Below are 23,004 nucleotides of genomic sequence, written 5' to 3'. Positions count from 1 at the left end.
TAAGAGAGAGAGAAACAAGACAAAGTAGGAAGGCGTAAGTTTTTAACTTGTGCCAAACCAGTCCTTAAAAGTATCCCGAACGGTGAATTTTAGTGCTGCGAGGGCCTTTAGTCCAATGGAGTCGCTCGTGTATCTATTTTTAAATTGTATTTTCATAAAACTAACGTGAGTAACTTTTTATGGATTAGAAGTATCGTTAATTTCAAGTTTATTTAATAATTGTCTTTTGCCTTACAATTTCAGAAAGTTCTTATCAAATATAACATTTTCTCTAATCTTGCTAGCTGGTTTGATGCTTTGCTTCAGTTCGAATGTTACTTTTTTATAAAAAACCAAAGGGTTTAGCGTCATTCTTATAATTAAGTTCGTATGTTAAAAAAAGCTGCTTATTTGTGAGGGGGGGGGTCTCGCAATGAAAGCTAAGAACGTGAGTAAAGTTACATAATAAGCATTTTAATTGAAATACTTCGCTATTTCCAAATTTAAATGAATTTTTTTTACAAGATTTTATTTCAGAAATAGTTTTATCAAATTACAACATTGCTCCCCATTCCCGCCTATTGCAAGTCAAGACTCAATTGTTATGAAGTATTCAACGTTACATAAGTAAAGTCAGTAGCAAAAATATATCTAGTTATGTATATTGTGATACCCAAAAATAAAGAATTAAAGTTTCGATTACTATTTGGCAACAGGTGAAGAAGTATATGTGGTTATAGAAAGGTCATTTAATATGGAAACGGATTCTCCCAGAAGAGCTTCTCGACAATTGAAGGTGAGATATTTAATATTAAAGTAATAGAAAAATAATAAATGAATCCAGCTTATTCAAATAGTATAGAAAAATATTTAAATAAACGTTACTCCATGTATTATCCGAATTACATGTACATACGTTTCCAGATAAATTTTACTTATTTCAAAACTTAGTTTTCATTCAGTCAGTCATTCATTCTTTCTTTTATTTCAAAACTCAGTCTTTCATTGATATGTTCTTTAGGCGTTGTTGGTAAGGACAGAAATAATTCCAAGTTCCTTACATGTCCTAACATCTTAAATTATTACAATAGGATGAATCAGTCACCAAAAATAATGAACAGTAATTAAATTATTACACCTAATAAAGTCTTAATGAGAAAGGGAGTAGTTAATATCTTATTTTTATTGTAAAACTGATCAAAGTAATAGTTATGATTTTTTTAGATTACGGAAAGAATGAAATCTTTTAATGGAGTACATAAAGTGAGCAAAGAAGAGATAATCAAACAAGGAAGTAATGATAGTGGTGCTGAGAATTCTGAAAGTGAACTCTCTGAAGTTCTCGTTAGTTCTAATAAAAGACGACGATCGAATGATGTTATTGAAAATGATGATAAGGAGCCGGAAGAAAGTGAAGAATTTTCTGAATATGAGTTGCTGCAAAAGAAAAATATTGAAGAGAGGAATCAATTTTTACGGTTAAAAATTAATTTTCGAATATTGGAGTTATTTATTCGAATTAGATATAATTTTTTTCTAGAGATTATAAAAGCCACGTGTTTTCGTTTGCAATTGCAACATATAATTTAGTTCTCCAACACCAGTCATTACACTAATGTGTTCAGTGGTACATAGTTAATGTGTTGAGCCCGCAGATGAAACCGGCTTAACTCTCATTTCCACAAACACTTTATAGACCACTGTTGTTACTATTTGTGAATGCCACAGTAGATTTTTGGGCACTACATATACGTTTTTCTTCATTACTTGTTTTCTTTTCAGAACTCTTGGCATTAAAGATACAATAAGGGATTTGGTGTCAGTAATTAGCCCAAATAGTAAACCAAAGGCTAAAGCAACAAAACGAAGGTCTGTCAGTTAAATAAATACTTCTTATAGGTTTAATTTTAAATCTACAAAATCCTAAAAGATAATCTTTGTGTTCTTTACACATCCCTGTAAAATTCTTTACTCAGGCTTTTACTCACTTGCGCTTGTCCCTTAAGGTTGTAGGTTAATAATGCTTAATAAATGGACTTTAATAATTCCGGAGTAAAGAGTTGTGTATCATTGCACCATGGATTTTACATGAATTATTATTGTCAAAGTCTTCATTGACTTGGCGCGCACAGATTCTTACAAAACCTACAAACTCAGCAGGAAAATGCCTGTAACTTTCTTTCGTTTGGGCCGTAAGTGAAGTCCGACGACGCCAAAAATCATTACAACATATTAGTGAATTAATGAGCATATAAGACTTAATCTAATGATAGTGATAATAATAATCGGCACTACTAAGCCTTGGCCTCCACAACCCGCTTTCGCCAGCTATCTGTATTTGTCGCTGCAACCTTCCGGTTTCTTACGTGGTGCTGTTTTCTGATTCTTCAGTTACTTCACCCGTTCATCTTAATTTGGGTCTGTCTACTCACCTGGTGTACTTCCTCCTCCATGAGCCTTTTGGGCACTTCCTCATCCCTCTTACAGAGCCTGCCAAGTGTGATCGTTTTAACGTTATATCCTGCTTCCTGGAAAAGATAATGTAATTCCTGATTCTATCTTCTTCAAACCTGCTCTTTCGAATGGGTCGTAGATTTGCCGGAGAATTCTTCTTTTAAAGACAAGGACTATCTTTTCATCTTTTTTTTGACATTACAGAAGCTTCAGGACCTTATGTAAGCACCGGTTTAGTATTTTATAAAGGGTGACTTTAATTCTTGAAATTAATTTGCTCCTCATTTGCCTATTCACCCAAAGTATCTCCTTTTTACCAGCTCCTATCACCCTCTGTAGACTTAATCTAATTCAATACTAATTATGAATGTACACTTTGTTATTCTGTTTACTATATTTAAAAAGGCATTAAAGGCTAGACATTTTTTTAATTTAAATTTAAATTTCCAAGTTCGTCGGACACTTCGTTTCGTACGTCCTATTTTGCATTACCAAGACGAGAACCTTCTAGACGCATACAGGCATTAGCTGCAGCAAAGAATGGTGCAAACGAAAATCCTGATTTAGAAAAAAATATGTTTAAAACAGAATACGAACTGCCAAAGAAAGAAAAGTACAAGGAAACAGTGGATGACAGATTAACAGGTTTGTAGTGCTTTTTTCTTCACACACTCTGTCTCTCTGTCTCTTTTTCGCAATAGAGAAATTAAGAAGGGCAGTTTTTCTTCTATATTGCGTTTTTCGCCGGAAATATCCGTTTTAAGGTCCCGTGAGTCCAAAGAAAATGTTTTTTCGAAATTGATCTTCAAGAACGTGAAAAGTCAGTTTCAAAAACCACAAATCGAAGATAGGACTGAGTTTGAGTAACCCAAGATTTTTTAGCAAAGAAAATTCTTTACTGAAAATGCCACTTAATAGAATTTTTTGTTTTCTTGAGAAGATTTCGAAAATGTCTTCAACGATTTTATTTTAACGTGATTTTGTTTTTTACCACTGCATATATGTAGATCTACAACTTTGATTTGAAACAGTTTCCTAGGAATTTCTATTAAGGGCACTTCTTGGATACCCAGGGTTGAATTTTTTATTAATTTGCTATTTTAATCCAATTTGTAGCCCCTAACGCTATTTTACTCTTAAAGTGAATTAAATTTATTGTTAAAACTTCGACGTTGAAAGAAAACTTACTTGAAGCTTTCAATGTAAGGTTAATATAAATTATTACAGATTTTGTAATGTTTAAAAAATGTTAAAAAAATTGGTATTTCAACCTTTTAATGGAGATTCGTCGTAAGAAAAAGTCGTGTGAGTGTCATACCTGTTTTTTGTTTTTGTAATGACTAAACCTACAAGAACATTTTCTTTCTGCTTAGGTGCAGTATCTCTGCAGCTTGAAGAAGAATCTTTAGATATTCTTCACAGTTTCCGCTTTATAGATGAAGAGTGTAAATATGATCCAAAAGTAGATTTAACTTCTTGCGATTTAGATAGGTAAATCTGAAAGCTTAGTTTTTCGTGATGTAATAATTACTGTATACTTACCCAAGGTAAATTAATTTTATTCATTATTTAATATTTATTTTAGTTTTAGGCGTAACCTTGCTTGTTTGCAAATGGTAGGACCGCATAAAGTTACCACAAAAAGAATTCAGTCTCTTTGTATTCATCCCACTATTTCAAAACAGATTGTCCTAGCAGGCAGCGCAAATGGTTCTCTTGGTTAAGTAAATCAATGATCAAATAGATTTTTTTTTTTTTTAGAAAGTGAATCTATAATCTTATAATCCTTGTTTAATGTTAATAGGATTATGGGATATAAACGCAGATAGGGAGAATGATGTTGCTGAATTCTCGTATCACAAGGCACCATTAAATTGTGTATCAGTTAGCAATTTCAATCATTGTAAGATTTATACAACAAGTCATGACGGTACAGTTTGTTGTGTGGATATGGAAAATCAACTCTCTACAAATGTAAGTATAAAATACAAAAAATTGTACAGAATAAGAAAATAATCAAAATAATTTTAAAATAGGTAGAAAAGTTAAAGAAATAAAGGCATTGTTAAGTAAGCGTGTATAAGTAATTAAACGATAAAAAAATTTGTGGCCATTAAATAATGAATACTTTATTGCGGAAGCCATTTTGATTAACTCATTGCTCTAATGTCAACCGTTACAATAATACAAGTCAAATTTAGTACCAGGCGCTGAGTGATAACGGTAAATTTATTTGAATTTACATTATAAACGGAATTTTAAAAAATAGTACATTATTTCAACGCATTTCTCCACTTTTTGTCGGAAGGAGTTAATCGATTTGTGTAGTGAACGGCTCAATAAATGGGAACTGCTAAGTTTTCTGGGAAGATAAACCTTTCCTGTAACGTTTTAGATGTTAGAATTTTTCTTGGACTGGAGGGATTGCTACGGGAACTTGCCTGGCGCCAGATTTCGACAGTGGGGCACAGTTGATCTTGAAAGGATCATAAAATAAATTACTATCAAAGATTATTCTAAAATAGCAAGCATGATTTTCAAAATGACAGTTCGGGATTACATCCATACAAAAAAAAAAAAAAGTAATAATTTCGTTTCTCGACCTGACCAAAAAAATGTAAGCTATATAAATTGCAACGATTCCTATGGTAAACAAGCCATTCCTATAGGTAGAAAAGTTTATTAAAATAGGACCTCTCATTTTTAGCTTTGGTTATTATCGCCTCTATTTTGGGAAAAACTTGGTGAAGGGAATACTTCTTTCTCTTAAAAGCGTGAGCCGTGACTTGTAGGAACAAAATAAAAACTTCTTACTGAAAATTTCAAATAATATTAGTTATGTTAATTCTTAATAATTCTTTTGTCAATTCAGATATTTTCAACTGACTTCGGTAGCCGTATTAAACATTTAACTTGGCATGAAGAAATTAGTGCTAATTCTCTGCTAATTTCACATGGTGATGGCAGTGTTGGAATTTTAGACGTAAGAGAAGATACAAAAAAAGTTTCTTGGATAAATTGTTTTGAACGTTCTTGCAGAACTGTTCAATTAAATCCAGTTAACTCAGATTATTTTCTTGCATGTTCAGGAATCGGGTGAGATATTTTATTAATATAATTATTACAAGGCAGTGACTTCTTAATCTACATCTGTTTTCACTCTTTTACAGAGGGTGTAAAATTTTTGATCTAAGAGGTAGTCCAAAGAGTGCTTGTGTTACTGATATATCCCATCCTAAAGGATTAACGAGTGCTTTTTTCTCACCTGATGGGAATCAGATATTAACAACTTGCAATGATGATCGTCTCAGGATATTTGATTGTTCATCATTTGTAGACAATGTGCCATCACGTAAGTTCTTTATTTTTTACTATTATGTTTTTTAAATATTGATTATTCTAAAAATGTAAATTAATTGAGTTAAAAGTTAATTAATGATAATATTTCAGAAAAGAAATCCATTATTCACAATAATCATACAGGAAGATGGTTATCAGTATTTAAAGCGGCTTGGTTTCCTAATAGAAATGATGTGTTTCATATTGGTAGCCTTATGTCGCCAAGAAGGGTTAGCACATCAATAATGATTAATTATTTTACAATGCTTGCCTTTTTGTTATCTCCTTATTACCTTTACAATTTTTTTTAAAAACGTTTTACGAACTTGAACAATCTTTCAAATTTATGATTCCCTTACATTCTCGAGGAAATATCATCAATAACGGTTTAAAATCAGAGATCTTGACCTTGTTTCTGAATAGAAGATGTCCAGTGTTCTCACGAATGAACTTGTCTTTTTTGCAGGGGTTCGAGTAGTTTAATATTATATGTGGAGTATTTTGTATATGGATTTCCAACTGTCCAACCCATTATGTAATGTATGACTGGTTACACCGCATAAGAGTAACACGTTAAATTCCAATAGATAATTACCTACATCATTCTCTTTATTTTATTTGTTCTGTCTATAGAAATTCGTATAATTTGTTGGTAAATTTAATTTTTTGTTCAAAAAGTGTTCAATCAGTACGAAGGAGGAGGTATGAACAGTGTTGGCTTACTTGGAAATTGGGAACATGCTGGCAAATGTGCCAAAAAGCGCAATGTTAGCACTAACTGTCTTGGGTATTTACTGAAGTGTAGTTCCCCTTTAGCCATTTGCACTCCAACCTAAATATTCTTAGAAGGTTTTATATAGTTCATTGCTAAATTGAAACTTTGTTTTCTGCTCAAATATAATTTTGATTTCATCAACGAAGTGACGTGTTTATTTTGCAACAAATAATGAAGGTACATAGGAAACTGTTGCTAATTGCTGAGGTGTAACATGGTTGATGTTTTTATAGCAAAGGCAGGGGACAATTATACTGGCCAAAAGATATGATCACAATACATAGAAATGATACAAGTCAAATTCGACAGAATCAAGACAAACTAATGTCAGTGAATAAGATGCTTTGAATATTACATACAATTCAGTGCTTTGATTAGTAACAAGTGAATACTTGAATTGAGATGTCCATGACAAGTACTACCGCACATTATTAGGGCAACCTTGCTCCTTTCCCCATACATCATTATTGGTGTAGACTGCGAAATGATCGTTCTATTGAAACTTTTAGAAGGCAACAATTAAGGCATGAATGAACTCATATGGTACAATAGCTATTAGTGTTAGAGAGATTCTAAATTTATTTATTTAAACTGTTAATTTATAGTTTGTTTTATTTTTGATTATTTTTTACTGGGAGTTCGCGACACCTTTGAAACTTTCCTTTAAAATCATTGATTACATGTAAGGTTTCCGTTTATTCAAAATTTAACTTTGAGATTTGAAAAAAATATGTCTATACATAAATGAAAGTAACTAAGAAAAATACAAGCTGTTTTTTGCTTTTATTTATTGTAAAAAAATATTTCAGATACAATTTTACGAAAATTCTGGATTTTTACTCTATGACTTAACACATGAAGAAATGTTAACTATTTCTCCAGTAATAGCAGTTCATCCAAAACTACCCTTTATTGCTGGAGGTAACAGTTCTGGCAAGATTCATATTTTTGTACCACCGGAAAATACTGCAACAGAACGTGAATTATAAGGTAATTCTTGGGGATAATGAGTTACTTTCCCACAATATTTTCTAATTTAAATGTAAAATAATTTTGCAAATGTTTAATCTGAATTTGTTGGATAGGACTTTAAAAGCAGATTGATCTAAGCGTAAGAAGATAGCAAAATTATGTGTTTATAACTAGACACATTTTTATTATTTTCAGCGAAATGAAAAAAAAAGAAGTATTTTCAGTTACTAAAAGAATATTTGAATTTATTTTTAATTGAAGTTGTTATTTTTTGTATTTGACGTAATTATGTACTTCCGTTCTTTAAAGTTATCTAAAACTAAAAAATGGGTTATCCTGTAAAGCTGTTAGTGCACAGATTTTGATCACAATCTCCTTTCCTTTTTCCTTTTTTATGAGAGGATTCCTATTCTAATCGCCTTTGTCTCTATGTATTAAATTTTTATTTGGCATTCATACGTATTTTTGATTATTTTATTTATTTATTCTCCTACTAGTATATGACAGTTTTTTCGTATTTTTTTTTTTATTTTACTCAGTTTCTTTCGCCAGTCAACTGTGAATGGTATTACGAATTCAGTTACTTGCATTTTGAAATACTCTGCCCTGCGAACGTAAGCTTGGCCCAGGTTTTCTACTTCTTCATTTCCGTTCTGGTTCACAGAAATTAGGTGGGATTTACCCAGCATCCATCCTCACTATATGACTGAATCTCCTTAATTTAAACAGACACTGTCAATAGTTCTTTTCCCAATTTTTGTTTTCATTTTCTTTACTTTTTTCTAGAGCTCACAATATGCTGACGATATAAGACATAATGAATGCCCTATAATTACGGCTATTCTGGGGATAATCACTCGCTTATCATAAACACACAGTATTCATCCCTATAGTGGAGCGCTCGGATTTTTTTTCCGATTAATGGTGGTTGCTTAAAAGAAAAAGTAACGACTGTAAGAACTGTAACAGAGAAAAATAAGTACTGTACTAGCCTTCTTCCTCTAAATGTGAATATGGGATGCATGTGTGGCTGAAAGGTCAGCTCTTTGAACAAGAAAAAGTAGCGCCATAAAGCTTTACCCAGGAGCCATTCTCCTATCTTAAGTCTAATCAAACAAACAAGACCTTAGTGCTACGTTTCTCTTATTTTTGACAGGTTTCTGATTTTCATCCATCATTAAAGGTGATTTTTTAGTTCAGTGTGAAGAATTTTTCTTCCGTTTATAATGCTTGTTACCCACCAACACTCAATAAGTCATAATAAGGTTCCCTATATCAAACTGTCATTCTTCAATCAGTGTTAGATCCATAGATTCAGAAATAAAACGCGACGGAAAAAAATCAATGAGAGCTAGCAGCACAGCTCAGCCAACCAAACATTTCAAGAGGATAGTAGTCCCTAATTTGCTAGACAGATTTGGAAAAGAACGTAATCAGAAATAATCTAGCAGGACCTCCGCGTGGGAATCCCATACGCTAACCGCATAGCTAATCCCTTCCCTAATTTGCAGAAATTAAAAAAAAAAAACTATTCACATGTTAAATTTGAATTTCATAAACTAAGTTTAGTTACGTTATTAGTTCGATAAAAAAAAGTTAATTCTACCAAGAACAAAAAGGTGTAGTTTATGCCCATCGAAGTAAAGAATAAAGCTGTTTGAAAGCTAATTTGGAAATTCAGCTATAATTTTCCATTTTTTGCCAACTGCAGCTGTGGAATGTGTATCCGCAAGTAAGTGTTGACCTCGAGATTGTAAAATTACCCGCGCAGTAAGTTTAATTTTCTTTAACTCAGAAATATGAGTGTCTAATTGCGTGTCAGGATTAAGGTAGGTATTTTTGTAAAAAATTTGTCTCGTAGTCACCAACTTTAAGAAATATTAATTTGTGCTTAAAACATCAGCAATTAACACAATTTTTATAATAAAATAAAGATAGGCCCTTCTTCTTTCAGTTCGATAAATGATTAAATATCAATCTTAACATCATAAAATTACTCGATCTGCCTTCTATGAGAGCAAGAATGAACTCAATTCTTCTTAGCGTAGATGCTAAAGGAACTTTGCTAAATGAAATGCTGAACTAACTCAGTGAATTTTATGGTAAGCATGAATTTTGGTAATTATATGGTTCACAAGCTGTGATTCTAACGAGATGAGTTGAGAAATGAGAAGCCAGTCAAATAAGTTAGGATCTCTACTTATTGTACATAGAGCTAACTATGTAGCCCACGTAGCAGCAACTTTAAGATGTACTAAACAAAAAATTATTCTACCTAAAGGGATAATGAAGAGTTTCTCTCGGGCTGAATGTAAAAGGAGAATTTGGCTAGGATAATGAAATTATCCTCTCATCCCCATTAGTCAACCTCTTATATAAAGATTGCCACAATCCTAGAAGTGAAAAGTTATATTGGAAGAAACGGATGATCGCTGCACAGATCAGTTTTTCTGTTTTCAATTGCAAATTCAGGTTTTATTTGTATGAATGGGTGCATGTAAACGTGATATCTCGTAAAATAAATATTATAGATTTGTCAAAACTTCATTCTTCAATTTTATTACTTCAAAATATTTAAATGATACCAAGTTTCGGCCGAAATCAATAAAAAATGCGACTTCATTGAAGCGTTTCATTCTTGGAAATAGCTCTCAAAATGTTATTTAAACTTCATATATTCCGAACTTTAAACCTTTCCCTTGTAACTTAAAAAATTTTCTCTGGAAAAATTGATAGGGGTAGAGGAATTTCTCTTCATGCACTTCCCACTCGAGGAAATGGAAAATTTAATAATTTGAACTCTCACACGACTTTCTCTTGACAATTCTCAATGTTTTATCTTACACAATGTCCTCAACTCTGAATTTCATATGTAAAAATTGCAACGTGAAAACTGTAAAATTCACATTACTGAGAAGCCTACTCCAACCTCCTCCCTCGAAATACATAAAATAGATATTTCTAGAGATGTTATTCTAATAAAACTATTAAAGCCCATTAGACAAGGAAACTTTAATAAAAAGTGCCAGCACCTAGGTCTGATAATGATCACATAAGGGCCTAATGAGTTTCCTTAACAATTTTGATTACTTTTATTTTTCAAGTAATCGGAGGAAGATTGAGGCTGTTTGGAGAATGACTATGCTTCGAAATGGCGTCAATTTTTAGAAAATTTATCTGACTTTTTAACCGTGTCATCAGAATCGAATTCGGACTTAAACTTTCTGATTAATAACATTTTTATTGCAAAAAAGTAATGATTTTCGAAAAAAAATTAAAGTGACGTCACTCAAGAACAATGGAAAATATGAAGTTGGCCAATACGTCATTGAAGTCTACTTTAGATGTACAACACACAGTAGGCCTATGGACATTAGTTACTGGTTCACCCTGTATTTACATATATATTTTTTTAATTTGAACGGTTATATTCTCGCTTTGCAGTAGATTCGGTGATATCTAAATTATAATAGTTTGTTGCTAATTGAAGCTAAAAGTTTCCTTTTTTCCTTCATTTCAGAAGCTTTATTTTTTCTACATTTGGGCAACATAATTTGTATATTCAATCTCGGTTTAAAGTTTGTAATTCGAACTTTTTTTTGTTAATGGGAAAAATAGGGTTTTGTCCAATAGTGTGTTTTCGAGAAGGCTAGTCACCTTATTTTGTTAAGTTACTTCTAGTCAAAATTTGTAAAAAAGTTATTCAAAATAATGGTTAAACTATTTCTAAAATTATTTATGTACCCCCCCCTACAAATAGAAAATTTTATAAATAATTTTTCATTTTATTTATATGTTGTTTTATCCATTGTATAAATAGATTTTTCTAATTTTATAATCATTGTCAGTTCTTGGATGTTATGATTATTGTTAATGTTACTATTTGAACATACATATGTTGCACAAAATTCACTTGGTAAACCTAAAGATAACCTCACATCTTGTAACTTCGTTCAGTTCATTGAGTGTAGTTTTTGTTGTTGAGCGGGAAACGAAGCAGTTTCTTCCATCCCATTTTTTCATAACAAAGAATAGCATAATTTAACAAAAAAAGAAATTCGATTTAATTAGGTAACGGACCCCACGTGATATAACCAGTTTCACTTTTTTGTTTAACCAAAAAGTATACATATATTCTTACCAGCGTAAAAACAAAATCCAAAAAGTCAGGCACAGAATAAAAAGTGCTAATTTTTGTCCGAATTATGAACAGTTCAAAAGATTAAGACATGGTTAGGTAAAATATTCTTACAAAACTTATGAAGTATATTTGATTTATATTACTTGCAAGTTTTATAAAATCGTTGTGAAACTGATTTGTTTCTTTTGTTTGTATACCATTTAAAAGTGGTTTTACCGTATTTTAATTTTGTTTAAGGAAAAATTATAATTCAAGTATGAATGCATATAAATGTATTATAGTACATAATAATGTCTGATACATATAATTCACATGTGTTTGTGTTTCCGATACCAATTTTTTTTTAAAAAGACAATTGCTTTGAACATTCTCTAAACTTTGCTTAAGATCTGTAGGCACAATTGTTGAGTAACTGGTTTTAATGTACCCTGTATCAAACTCAAACTCACATCTACATCCGTACAAGGTTGTGCGTATCACAGAAACTTCGTTTAATAAACCCACTTCAGTCTATTTCCACACAACCTAATCTGGTAGTTGGACGTAAATTTCGCCTATAAAAGTAGGCATTACTTTACTTTTTACTGTTTCCACACATTATTGGATTTACTCAATATCTTCAAGTTAATGCCGACATAAGTTAAGAGGAATACTGATTACGCAGAGGAAGTTCAGATCGGCTAAGTTGCAGAACACCATGGATTTATAGGCAACTCCTTCCTTGAAATCTACAACTACTTGTAAGTACCTTAAGTTAATTAATATTTCTATTTTTCATTAGTTGTTTCCCTGTAGGCTAGGAATTATCAATATAGATCTTGAAAATGTTAATTTTTTTCGTCGGGTATGCGAAATATATTCACGTGTATTCGAAATAGTTTGTAATTATTAGCTTCTGATGATAGCATTGTATCATTTTTATGATTTGAACAGTTTGAATGTTCAAGATTAATTATTGTCTCAGAATAAATCTTCAAAAAATCGATTTAGTGTACCATTCCTAAAAGGAAAAACAAAATATGTATTGATCTCACTACAGAAATACAAATAATTGAAATTAAAAAGTTTACCAGTTTAGGTTAGTTATGTGAATGCTGTCAATGCTATCTAGCGTCGACTGCTGAAACCGCAGGTACTATATAAAGGCAATCCTAGTTTTAGCAGTCGCCGCTAGAAAGCATAGGCAGTTACTTTTAGCACCTTTTTTAATCAGAAAATTATTACTTTGGATTTTTATTTTTAGACATTTCAAGTAATAGTCAAATCAGTTTTGGTCAAAATGATACTTTCTTTTATTACAGATAAATTTCATATTGAAGTTTTTGTTTTAATGAAGTTACCTTTAATTTAATTGCTCACATTTGTTTTGCTTGTTTATTGTTACTGGATGTAAACCTTTTATATTGTTTCCATATTTTGGTCACAAAATAAAAATAAATTATCATTCTAAAAATCTTGTCTTATTGCACAAAGCTTTGGAAATTGATGTCTGTGAAAATGCAGAATCTATTAGGCAGCATAAGTTTTATTGTTTTAGAATAAGTTACAGTTTATTAAAGTAAGAACTGTTTGATTATATTTTGTTGTTTAATAGCCTGTTGAAATACAGTGATAGAAACTGCAGTCAGGAGCTTGCTGTCTTTAACCCATGGTTTTTCTAGCAATGCCAAGTTGCAGCCTAGTAATACTAATCTATCATCTGGAAATAATTATCTTTACGGACCCTACTTCACATGCAGCAACCGAAAATATTAGGTGATTCTAATACCTTTATTGGTTTTACATAGATTTTACATTTACTTTACCTTATATTATAAATAAGGATCGCTGAAATACTTTTGTTTTTACATAGATTTTATATTTTACTTTTGTTTTTACATAGATTTTACATTTACTTTACCTTAAACTATAAATAAGAATTGCTGAAATACATAGATTTTACATTTACTCTTGTTTTTACATAGATTTTACATTTACTTTTGTTTTTACATAGATTTTACATATACTTTACCTTAAACTATAAATAAGAATTGCTGAAATACATAGATTTTACATTTACTTTTGTTTTTACATAGATTTTACATTTACTTTACCTTAAACTATAAATAAGAATTGCTGAAATACATAGATTTTACATTTACTTTTGTTTTTACATAGATTTTACATTTACTTTTGTTTTTACATAGATTTTACATTTACTTTTGTTTTTACATAGATTTTACATTTACTTTTGTTTTTACATAGATTTTACATTTACTTTTGTTTTTACATAGATTTTACATTTACTTTTGTTTTTACATAGATTTTACATTTACTTTTGTTTTTACATAGATTTTACATTTACTTTTGTTTTTACATAGATTTTACATTTACTTTACCTTAAACTATAAATAAGAATTGCTGAAATACATAGATTTTACATTTACTTTTGTTTTTACGTAGATGTTACATTTACTTTACCTTAAACTATAAATAAGAATTGCTGAAATACATAGATTTTACATTTACTTTTGTTTTTACATAGATTTTACATTTACTTTACCTTAAACTATAAATAAGAATTGCTGAAATACATAGATTTTACATTTACTTTTGTTTTTACATAGATTTTACATTTACTTTACCTTAAACTATAAATAAGAATTGCTGAAATACATAGATTTTACATTTACTTTTGTTTTTACATAGATTTTACATTTACTTTTGTTTTTACATAGATTTTACATTTACTTTTGTTTTTACATAGATTTTACATTTACTTTACCTTAAACTATAAATAAGAATTGCTGAAATACATAGATTTTACATTTACTTTTGTTTTTACATAGATTTTACATTTACTTTTGTTTTTACATAGATTTTACATTTACTTTTGTTTTTACATAGATTTTACATTTACTTTACCTTATACTATAAATAAGAATTGCTGAAATACATAGATTTTACCTTTACTTTTGTTTTTACATAGATTTTACATTTACTTTACCTTAAACTATAAATAAGAATTGCTGAAATACATAGATTTTACATTTACTTTTGTTTTTACATAGATTTTACATTTACTTTACCTTAAACTATAAATAAGAATTGCTGAAATACATAGATTTTACATTTACTTTTGTTTTTACATAGATTTTACATTTACTTTTGTTTTTACATAGATTTTACATTTACTTTACCTTAAACTATAAATAAGAATTGCTGAAATACATAGATTTTACATTTACTTTTGTTTTTACATAGATTTTACATTTGCTTTTGTTTTTACATAGATTTTACATTTACTTTTGTTTTTACATAGATTTTACATTTACTTTACCTTAAACTATAAATAAGAATTGCTGAAATACATAGATTTTACATTTACTTTTGTTTTTACGTAGATGTTACATTTACTTCATAAAAGTATGAGATTAAAAAAAAACAAAAAGTGCTTCATAAAAGTAGGAGGTTTAAAAAAATAACCTTTAATCAAAAAACATCTATTTATTAGCATACCAATTTAGTTTTTACATAGATTTTACATTTACTTCAAAAAAGTAGGAGGCTAAAAAAACCTTCAATCAAAAAAAGATCTACTTATTTGCATGCCTATTTAGTTTTTACATTTTACATTTACATAGATTTTACATTTACTTTTGTTTTTACGTAGATGTTACATTTATTTCATAAAAGTATGAGATTAAAAAAAAACAAAAAGTGCTTCATAAAAGTAGGAGGTTTAAAAAAATAACCTTTAATCAAAAAACATCTATTTATTAGCATACCAATTTAGTTTTTACATAGATTTTACATTTACTTCAAAAAAGTAGGAGGCTAAAAAAACCTTCAATCAAAAAAAGATCTACTTATTTGCATGCCTATTTAGTTTTTACATTTTACATTTACTTGACCTTATAATATAAATAAGAATTAAAAGCTAAAAACTTACGAGTAATAAAGAAATTTCGGATAACTTGACAGTAACCTTCCTCTTTGAATGGAAGGTTAAGATAGATGTGTACTTGACAAAGGTTCTCTCCGCCCTTTCCCGACAAAGTTCTTTCTACCAGTGCTTTCTACCAATGCCAACTTACAGTCTTGTAATGCACAGCTTTCATCTGGAAATGGTTATCTTTATGGGACCTGCTTCACACCCAGCAACCGAAAATGTTTGGTGATTCTCATTAAGTCTATTCTGGAGAATGAAGAAGTCAAGAAAATTTCTACTTGAATAGGATTGTTTTTCAGGTAATCTTATCTGTTTGCATGCCTATTTAGTTTGTACATTTAATTCATAAAAGTAGGAGGTTTAAAAAAAAAACCTTTAATCAAAAAACATCTATTTATTAGCATGCCAATTTAGTTTTTACATAGATTTTACATTAATAGTACGAGAATAGTCGTACTGAACACATGGCTCTGAACATATGGTATGACTGGCCGCCATATTGGATTCTTGCTCAAGTGTGTTAAAAGGGCGGGGCAGGGTGGGGAGAACCTTTGTCGGGAACACATCTATCTTAACCTTCCATCCGAAGAGGAAGGTTACGGTCAGGTTATCCGAAATTTCTTTATTACTCGTAAGTTTTTTAGCTTTTAATTCTTTTTTATATTATAAGGTCAAGTAAATGTAAAATGTAAAAACTAAATAGGCATGCAAATAATTAGATCTTTTTTTGATTGAAGGTTTTTTTAGCCTCCTACTTTTTTGAAGTTAATGTAAAATCTATGTAAAAACTAAATAGGTATGCAAATAAATAGATGTTTTTTAGCAAATCTAAACTTAGAACCTTTGTCGGGAACACACAGTGCAGGTTAACCAGACCTAACCTTCCTCTATGGATGTGGCTGCTTAGATAACCTTCACTTACCAGCTGATCATCCTAGCCAGTTACCGTCGGCCATCTTTAACTCGTTCACGGTCTCTTTATTAACGTGATTATTAATATGAATATTAGTGCGTGTTAAAGTGAAGTTCGGGTTTATAAATTGAGTTCAAGTTATACTTAGTGCGTGATATACAGTTTTAGTGTAAATAGTGTTGCGAATTATTTTAAAAAGTGTCAAGTGCTATTGGACTGGTGATCTATTGAAATGCTGATGAAATTGGATATTCTTTAAACAAGGTAAGACTTTTATTATTCTTGCATGAAAATAGCATGTTATAATTTAATTATTACTTACAAATTAATATTATTGCTTCCTTTTGACTACGTTCAGTGTTAGTTATTCTTTAATTTTGATCACTGTAAAAAGTATTTAAATTTATTTCTAACCTTTTTGATGAATTCTTTAGTCTTTTTTTTAATCGACTATGAGCTCAAAATTACTATTCTTGGTTTACCTATGTTGTTTATCACACCTATATTATCTTTACATAGATTTTACATTCAATTGACTCTATAATATAATTAAGAATTACAAAAACGGTCTATTGATACCTCTATAGATTTTACATTTACTTCATAAAAGTAGATAAAAGAAACACAACCTTTAATCAAAAAAAGATCTATTTATTAGAACACCCATTTTGTCTTTACATAGATTTTACATTTACTTTTGTTTTTACATAGATTTTACATTTACTGTACCTTATACTATAAATAAGAGTTGCTGAAATACATAGATTTTACATTTACTTTTGTTTTTACATAGATGTTACATTTACTTCATAAAAGTAGGAGGTTTTAAAAAAAAACATTTACTTTACCTTATATTATAAATAAGAATCGAAAAAAAACAAAACCTTTAATCAAAAAACTACTATTTATTATTTATTTTATTTATTTAAACTGCTATTTTGTCTTTTTACATTTACTTGACCATATAAAATAAATAAGAATTGCTAAAAAACGTACGAGTAATAAAGAAATTTCGGTTAACCTTGCCGTAACCTTCCTCTTTGAATGGAAGGTTAAGATAGAAGTGTTCCCGACAAAGGTTTTCCCCACCCTGCCCCGCCCTTTTAACACAGCTGGGCAAGAGCCAATATGGCGGCCAGTCATACCATATGTTCCCCAAGTGTGTTAAAAGGGCGGGGCAGGGTGGGGAGAACCTTTGTCATGTACACATCTATCTTAACCTTCCATCCGAAGAGGAAGGTTACAATCAGGTTTTCCGAAATTTCTTTATTACTCGTAAGTTTTTTAGCTTTTTAATTCTTTTTTATATTATAAGGTCAAGTAAATGTAAAATGTAAAAACTAAATAGCCATGCAAATAAATAGATGTTTTTTGATTAAAGGTTATTTTTTTAAACCTCCTACTTTTATGAAGCACTTTTTGCAATACATAGATCTTACATTTACTTTACCTTATACTATAAATAAGAATTGCTGAAATACATAGATTTTACATTTACTTTTGTTTTTACATAGATTTTACATTTACTTTTGTTTTTACATAGATTTTACATTTACTTTTGTTTTTACATAGATTTTACATTTACTTTACCTTAAACTATAAATAAGAATTGCGGAAATACATAGATTTTACATTTACTTTTGTTTTTACATAGATGTTACATTTACTACATAAAAGTAGGAGGTTAAAAAATAAACCTTTAATCAAAAAAACTTCTATTTATTAGCACACCTATTTTGTCTTTACATAGATTTTACATTTACTTTTGTTTTTACATAAATGTTACATTTACTTTTGTTTTTACATAGATGTTACATTTACTTTACCTTATACTATAAATAAGAATTGCTGAAATACATAGATTTTACATTTACTTGACCTTATAATATAAATAAGAATTAAAAAGCTAAAAAACTTACGAGTAATAAAGAAATTTCGGAAAACCTGACCGTAACCTTCCTCTTCGGATGGAAGGTTAAGATAGATGTGTTCCCGACAAAGGTTCTCCCCACCCTGCCCCGCCCTTTTAACACACTTGAGCAAGAATCCAATATGGCGGCCAGTCATACCATATGTTCAGAGCCATGTGTTCAGTACGACTATTCTCGTACTATTAATGTAAAATCTATGTAAAAACTAAAATAGGTATGCTTAATAAATAGATGTTTTTTGATTGAAGATTTTTTTAGCCTCTTACTTTTTTGAAGTTAATGTAAAATCTATGTAAAAACTAAATAGGCATGCTAATAAATAGATGTTTTTTGATTAAAGGTTTTTTTTTTAAACCTCCTACTTTTATGAATTAAATGTACAAACTAAATAGGCATGCAAACAGATAAGATTACCTGAAAAACAATCCTATTCAAGTAGAAATTTTCTTGACTTCTTCATTCTCCAGAATAGACTTAATGAGAATCACCAAACATTTTCGGTTGCTGGGTGTGAAGCAGGTCCCATAAAGATAACCATTTCCAGATGAAAGCTGTGCATTACAAGACTGTAAGTTGGCATTGGTAGAAAGCACTGGTAGAAAGAACTTTGTCGGGAAAGGGCGGAGAGAACCTTTGTCAAGTACACATCTATCTTAACCTTCCATTCAAAGAGGAAGGTTACTGTCAAGTTATCCGAAATTTCTTTATTACTCGTAAGTTTTTAGCTTTTAATTCTTATTTATATTATAAGGTCAAGTAAATGTAAAATGTAAAAACTAAATAGGCATGCAAATAAGTAGATCTTTTTTTGATTGAAGGTTTTTTTAGCCTCCTACTTTTTTGAAGTTAATGTAAAATCTATGTAAAAACTAAATAGGTATGCAAATAAATAGATGTTTTTTGATTAAAGGTTATTTTTTTAAACCTCCTACTTTTATGAAGCACTTTTTGCAATACATAGATCTTACATTTACTTTACCTTATACTATAAATAAGAATTGCTGAAATACATAGATTTTACATTTACTTTTGTTTTTACATAGATTTTACATTTACTTTTGTTTTTACATAGATTTTACATTTACTTTTGTTTTTACATAGATTTTACATTTACTTTACCTTAAACTATAAATAAGAATTGCGGAAATACATAGATTTTACATTTACTTTTGTTTTTACATAGATGTTACATTTACTACATAAAAGTAGGAGGTTAAAAAATAAACCTTTAATCAAAAAAACTTCTATTTATTAGCACACCTATTTTGTCTTTACATAGATTTTACATTTACTTTTGTTTTTACATAGATGTTACATTTACTTTTGTTTTTACATAGATGTTACATTTACTTTACCTTATACTATAAATAAGAATTGCTGAAATACATAGATTTTACATTTACTTGACCTTATAATATAAATAAGAATTAAAAAGCTAAAAAACTTACGAGTAATAAAGAAATTTCGGAAAACCTGACCGTAACCTTCCTCTTCGGATGGAAGGTTAAGATAGATGTGTACATGACAAAGGTTCTCCCCACCCTGCCCCGCCCTTTTAACACACTTGGGGAACATATGGTATGACTGGCCGCCATATTGGCTCTTGCCCAGCTGTGTTAAAAGGGCGGGGCAGGGTGGGGAAAACCTTTGTCGGGAACACATCTATCTTAACCTTCCATTCAAAGAGGAAGGTTACGGCAAGGTTAACCGAAATTTCTTTATTACTCGTACGTTTTTTAGCAATTCTTATTTATTTTATATGGTCAAGTAAATGTAAAAAGACAAAATAGCAGTTTAAATAAATAAAATAAATAATAAATAGTAGTTTTTTGATTAAAGGTTTTGTTTTTTTTCGATTCTTATTTATAATATAAGGTAAAGTAAATGTTTTTTTTTAAAACCTCCTACTTTTATGAAGTAAATGTAACATCTATGTAAAAACAAAAGTAAATGTAAAATCTATGTATTTCAGCAACTCTTATTTATAGTATAAGGTACAGTAAATGTAAAATCTATGTAAAAACAAAAGTAAATGTAAAATCTATGTAAAGACAAAATGGGTGTTCTAATAAATAGATCTTTTTTTGATTAAAGGTTGTGTTTCTTTTATCTATTTTTATGAAGTAAATGTAAAATCTATAGAGGTATCAATAGACCGTTTTTGTAATTCTTAATTATATTATAGAGTCAATTGAATGTAAAATCTATGTAAAGATAATATAGGTGTGATAAACAACATAGGTAAACCAAGAATAGTAATTTTGAGCTCATAGTCGATTAAAAAAAAGACTAAAGAATTCATCAAAAAGGTTAGAAATAAATTTAAATACTTTTTACAGTGATCAAAATTAAAGAATAACTAACACTGAACGTAGTCAAAAGGAAGCAATAATATTAATTTGTAAGTAATAATTAAATTATAACATGCTATTTTCATGCAAGAATAATAAAAGTCTTACCTTGTTTAAAGAATATCCAATTTCATCAGCATTTCAATAGATCACCAGTCCAATAGCACTTGACACTTTTTAAAATAATTCGCAACACTATTTACACTAAAACTGTATATCTCGCACTAAGTATAACTTGAACTCAATTTATAAACCCGAACTTCACTTTAACACGCACTAATATTCATATTAATAATCACGTTAATAAAGAGACCGTGAACGAGTTAAAGATGGCCGACGGTAACTGGCTAGGATGATCAGCTGGTAAGTGAAGGTTATCTAAGCAGCCACATCCATAGAGGAAGGTTAGGTCTGGTTAACCTGCACTGTGTGTTCCCGACAAAGGTTCTAAGTTTAGATTTGCTAAAAAACATCTATTTATTTGCATACGTAATTTGTATTGAGTTTAAGTTATACTTAGTGCGTGATATACAGTTTTAGTGTAAATAGTGTTGTGAGTTATTTTAAAAAGTGTCAAGTGTCAAGTGCTATTGGACTGATGATCTATTAAAATGCTGATGAAATTGGATATTCTTTAAACAAGGTAAGACTTTACATTTACTTTTGTTTTTACGTAGATGTTACATTTACTTCATAAAAGTATGAGATTAAAAAAAACAAAAAGTGCTTCATAATTTAATATATATATATATATATATACATAATTTAATCAAAAAACATCTATTTATTAGCATACCAATTTAGTTTTTACATAGATTTTACATTAACTTCAGAAAAGTAGGAGGCTAAAAAAACCTTCAATCAAAAAAAGATCTACTTATTTGCATGCCTATTTAGTTTTTACATTTTACATTTACTTGACCTTATAATATAAATAAGAATTAAAAAGCTAAAAAACTTACGAGTAATAAAGAAATTTCGGAAAACCTGACCGTAACCTTCCTCTTCGGATGGAAGGTTAAGATAGATGTGTACATGACAAAGGTTCTCCCCACCCTGCCCCGCCCTTTTAACACACTTGAGCAAGAATCCAATATGGCGGCCAGTCATACCATATGTTCAGAGCCATGTGTTCAGTACGACTATTCTCTTCCCTTGCCAGTACATCCTCTCTAGACTCTGGCGGCCATTTTTAACCTTCCTTTTAGGTTTCCTTTTGTACTTCTTCCACTCTCTAGACTATTTTCGCTATTTATAACCTTCTTTTTAGGTTTTCCTTTTTATTTTTTCGTGTTTTCTTCATCATTTTGAAATATCAATAAACTATTATTAATTATTTTCGTTTTATTTTATACCTTTTTCATATAATTAAAAATTTATAAGATAAAAAGGGAAAATAAATAAAATAATTTTTTATTCTGTATAAAGAATATTTTATTCAGCAACACTTTTTTTTAACGTTCTTTTAACAATTTTAAATCAAAATTCTTACATTAAATAATGAAAAAACATGCATATTACATATAATAACTACATTCTTTTTTTTTTATAGATTCCTAACCACATTTGTTGGGTATTCACATTGGATTGATGTTTTACGTCTTTTTCACATGGGCTGCATTGATGATTAGTTGCTGCATTTATTGATTGGCGATTAGATGATGCAGTACTCTGGTATCACCAGTATTAATCCTGAAAATAATTATTTATTGTAATTTAAATAATTAACATGTTTAGCTAGAGATGAAGCTAGAGAAAACCATCTATAACAATTTATGTATATTATCAAAATTAAATAAAGAAAACTGTAATTAAACTAAAGAATTGATTTTTTAAAAACCTAAATCTTTTCATTCAGTGATAATGAAATATATTTCCAAAAACACAATTATTCCTTTTGAATAAAATTAATTTGATTGGAAAAATATAATAATACACATAACCTACTACCATTACTAAATAATAAATAATAAGATAAGACTTACCTGGATGCAAATCACTTCATATTTATGGTCGTGCTGCTGAAAGTATAGAAGGACCCTTAAAAATTCATCTCAGGTAAAAGCTGGGCTTAACAGGGCTGCAAGTTGACAAAAAGCCCGTAGATGTTAACACTGCATGAAATGAAAAAATACTACATTAAACATAAGTAGGAGTAATTCGAATTTGATTCACACTATATTGCTCCATTTTTAAAACGTCATCTTTCTGTTTAATT

The 23,004-nt window shown here is 29.6% G+C and overlaps 1 protein-coding gene across 4 annotated transcripts; it reads left to right on the top strand.

Annotated features, from left to right (window-relative positions):
* Positions 1-516: 516 nt before the first annotated feature.
* Positions 517-22,607, top strand: LOC141455805 (WD repeat-containing protein 76-like). Of its 4 annotated transcripts, XR_012459449.1 has the most exons (14): positions 543-775; positions 1,204-1,457; positions 1,762-1,848; positions 2,885-3,078; positions 3,807-3,924; positions 4,019-4,152; positions 4,238-4,407; positions 5,306-5,529; positions 5,604-5,785; positions 5,884-6,002; positions 7,357-7,537; positions 9,474-9,621; positions 15,754-15,890; positions 22,339-22,607. XR_012459449.1 is itself a non-coding variant. In XM_074131217.1 (13 exons), the coding sequence occupies exons 2-12, from the start codon at positions 734-736 to the stop codon at positions 7,534-7,536; spliced, it is 1,704 nt and encodes a 567-aa protein (XP_073987318.1). In that variant the 5' UTR covers positions 517-611; positions 696-733; the 3' UTR covers position 7,537; positions 7,633-7,981. The 4 variants fall into 4 exon arrangements, 2 of the variants coding, with proteins under 2 accessions (XP_073987318.1, XP_073987317.1); XM_074131217.1 differs by lacking the exons at positions 9,474-9,621; positions 15,754-15,890; positions 22,339-22,607 and adding an exon at positions 7,633-7,981 and having other exon boundaries at positions 517-611; positions 696-775; XR_012459450.1 differs by lacking the exons at positions 15,754-15,890; positions 22,339-22,607 and adding an exon at positions 9,801-9,978.
* Positions 22,608-23,004: the final 397 nt, after the last annotated feature.

The sequence above is a fragment of the Rhodnius prolixus genome, unplaced genomic scaffold, assembly GCF_049639745.1.
Source record: "Rhodnius prolixus isolate KJV_2025 unplaced genomic scaffold, Rpr scaffold_4, whole genome shotgun sequence".
Classification (NCBI taxonomy): domain Eukaryota; kingdom Metazoa; phylum Arthropoda; class Insecta; order Hemiptera; family Reduviidae; genus Rhodnius; species Rhodnius prolixus.
The sequence above is the reverse complement of the archived record's forward strand: the minus strand, read 5'-3'. Positions and strand labels throughout refer to the sequence as shown.

Bases quoted from the DNA above. Each gene is read 5' to 3' on its own strand.
- LOC141455805 (XM_074131217.1), top strand. From the start codon at position 734: ATGGAAACGGATTCTCCCAGAAGAGCTTCTCGACAATTGAAG. The intron at 776-1,203 runs GTGAGATATTTA...TGATTTTTTTAG, and splicing joins GAGCTTCTCGACAATTGAAG to ATTACGGAAAGAATGAAATC. The intron at 1,849-2,884 runs GTCTGTCAGTTA...TAAATTTCCAAG, and splicing joins GCTAAAGCAACAAAACGAAG to TTCGTCGGACACTTCGTTTC.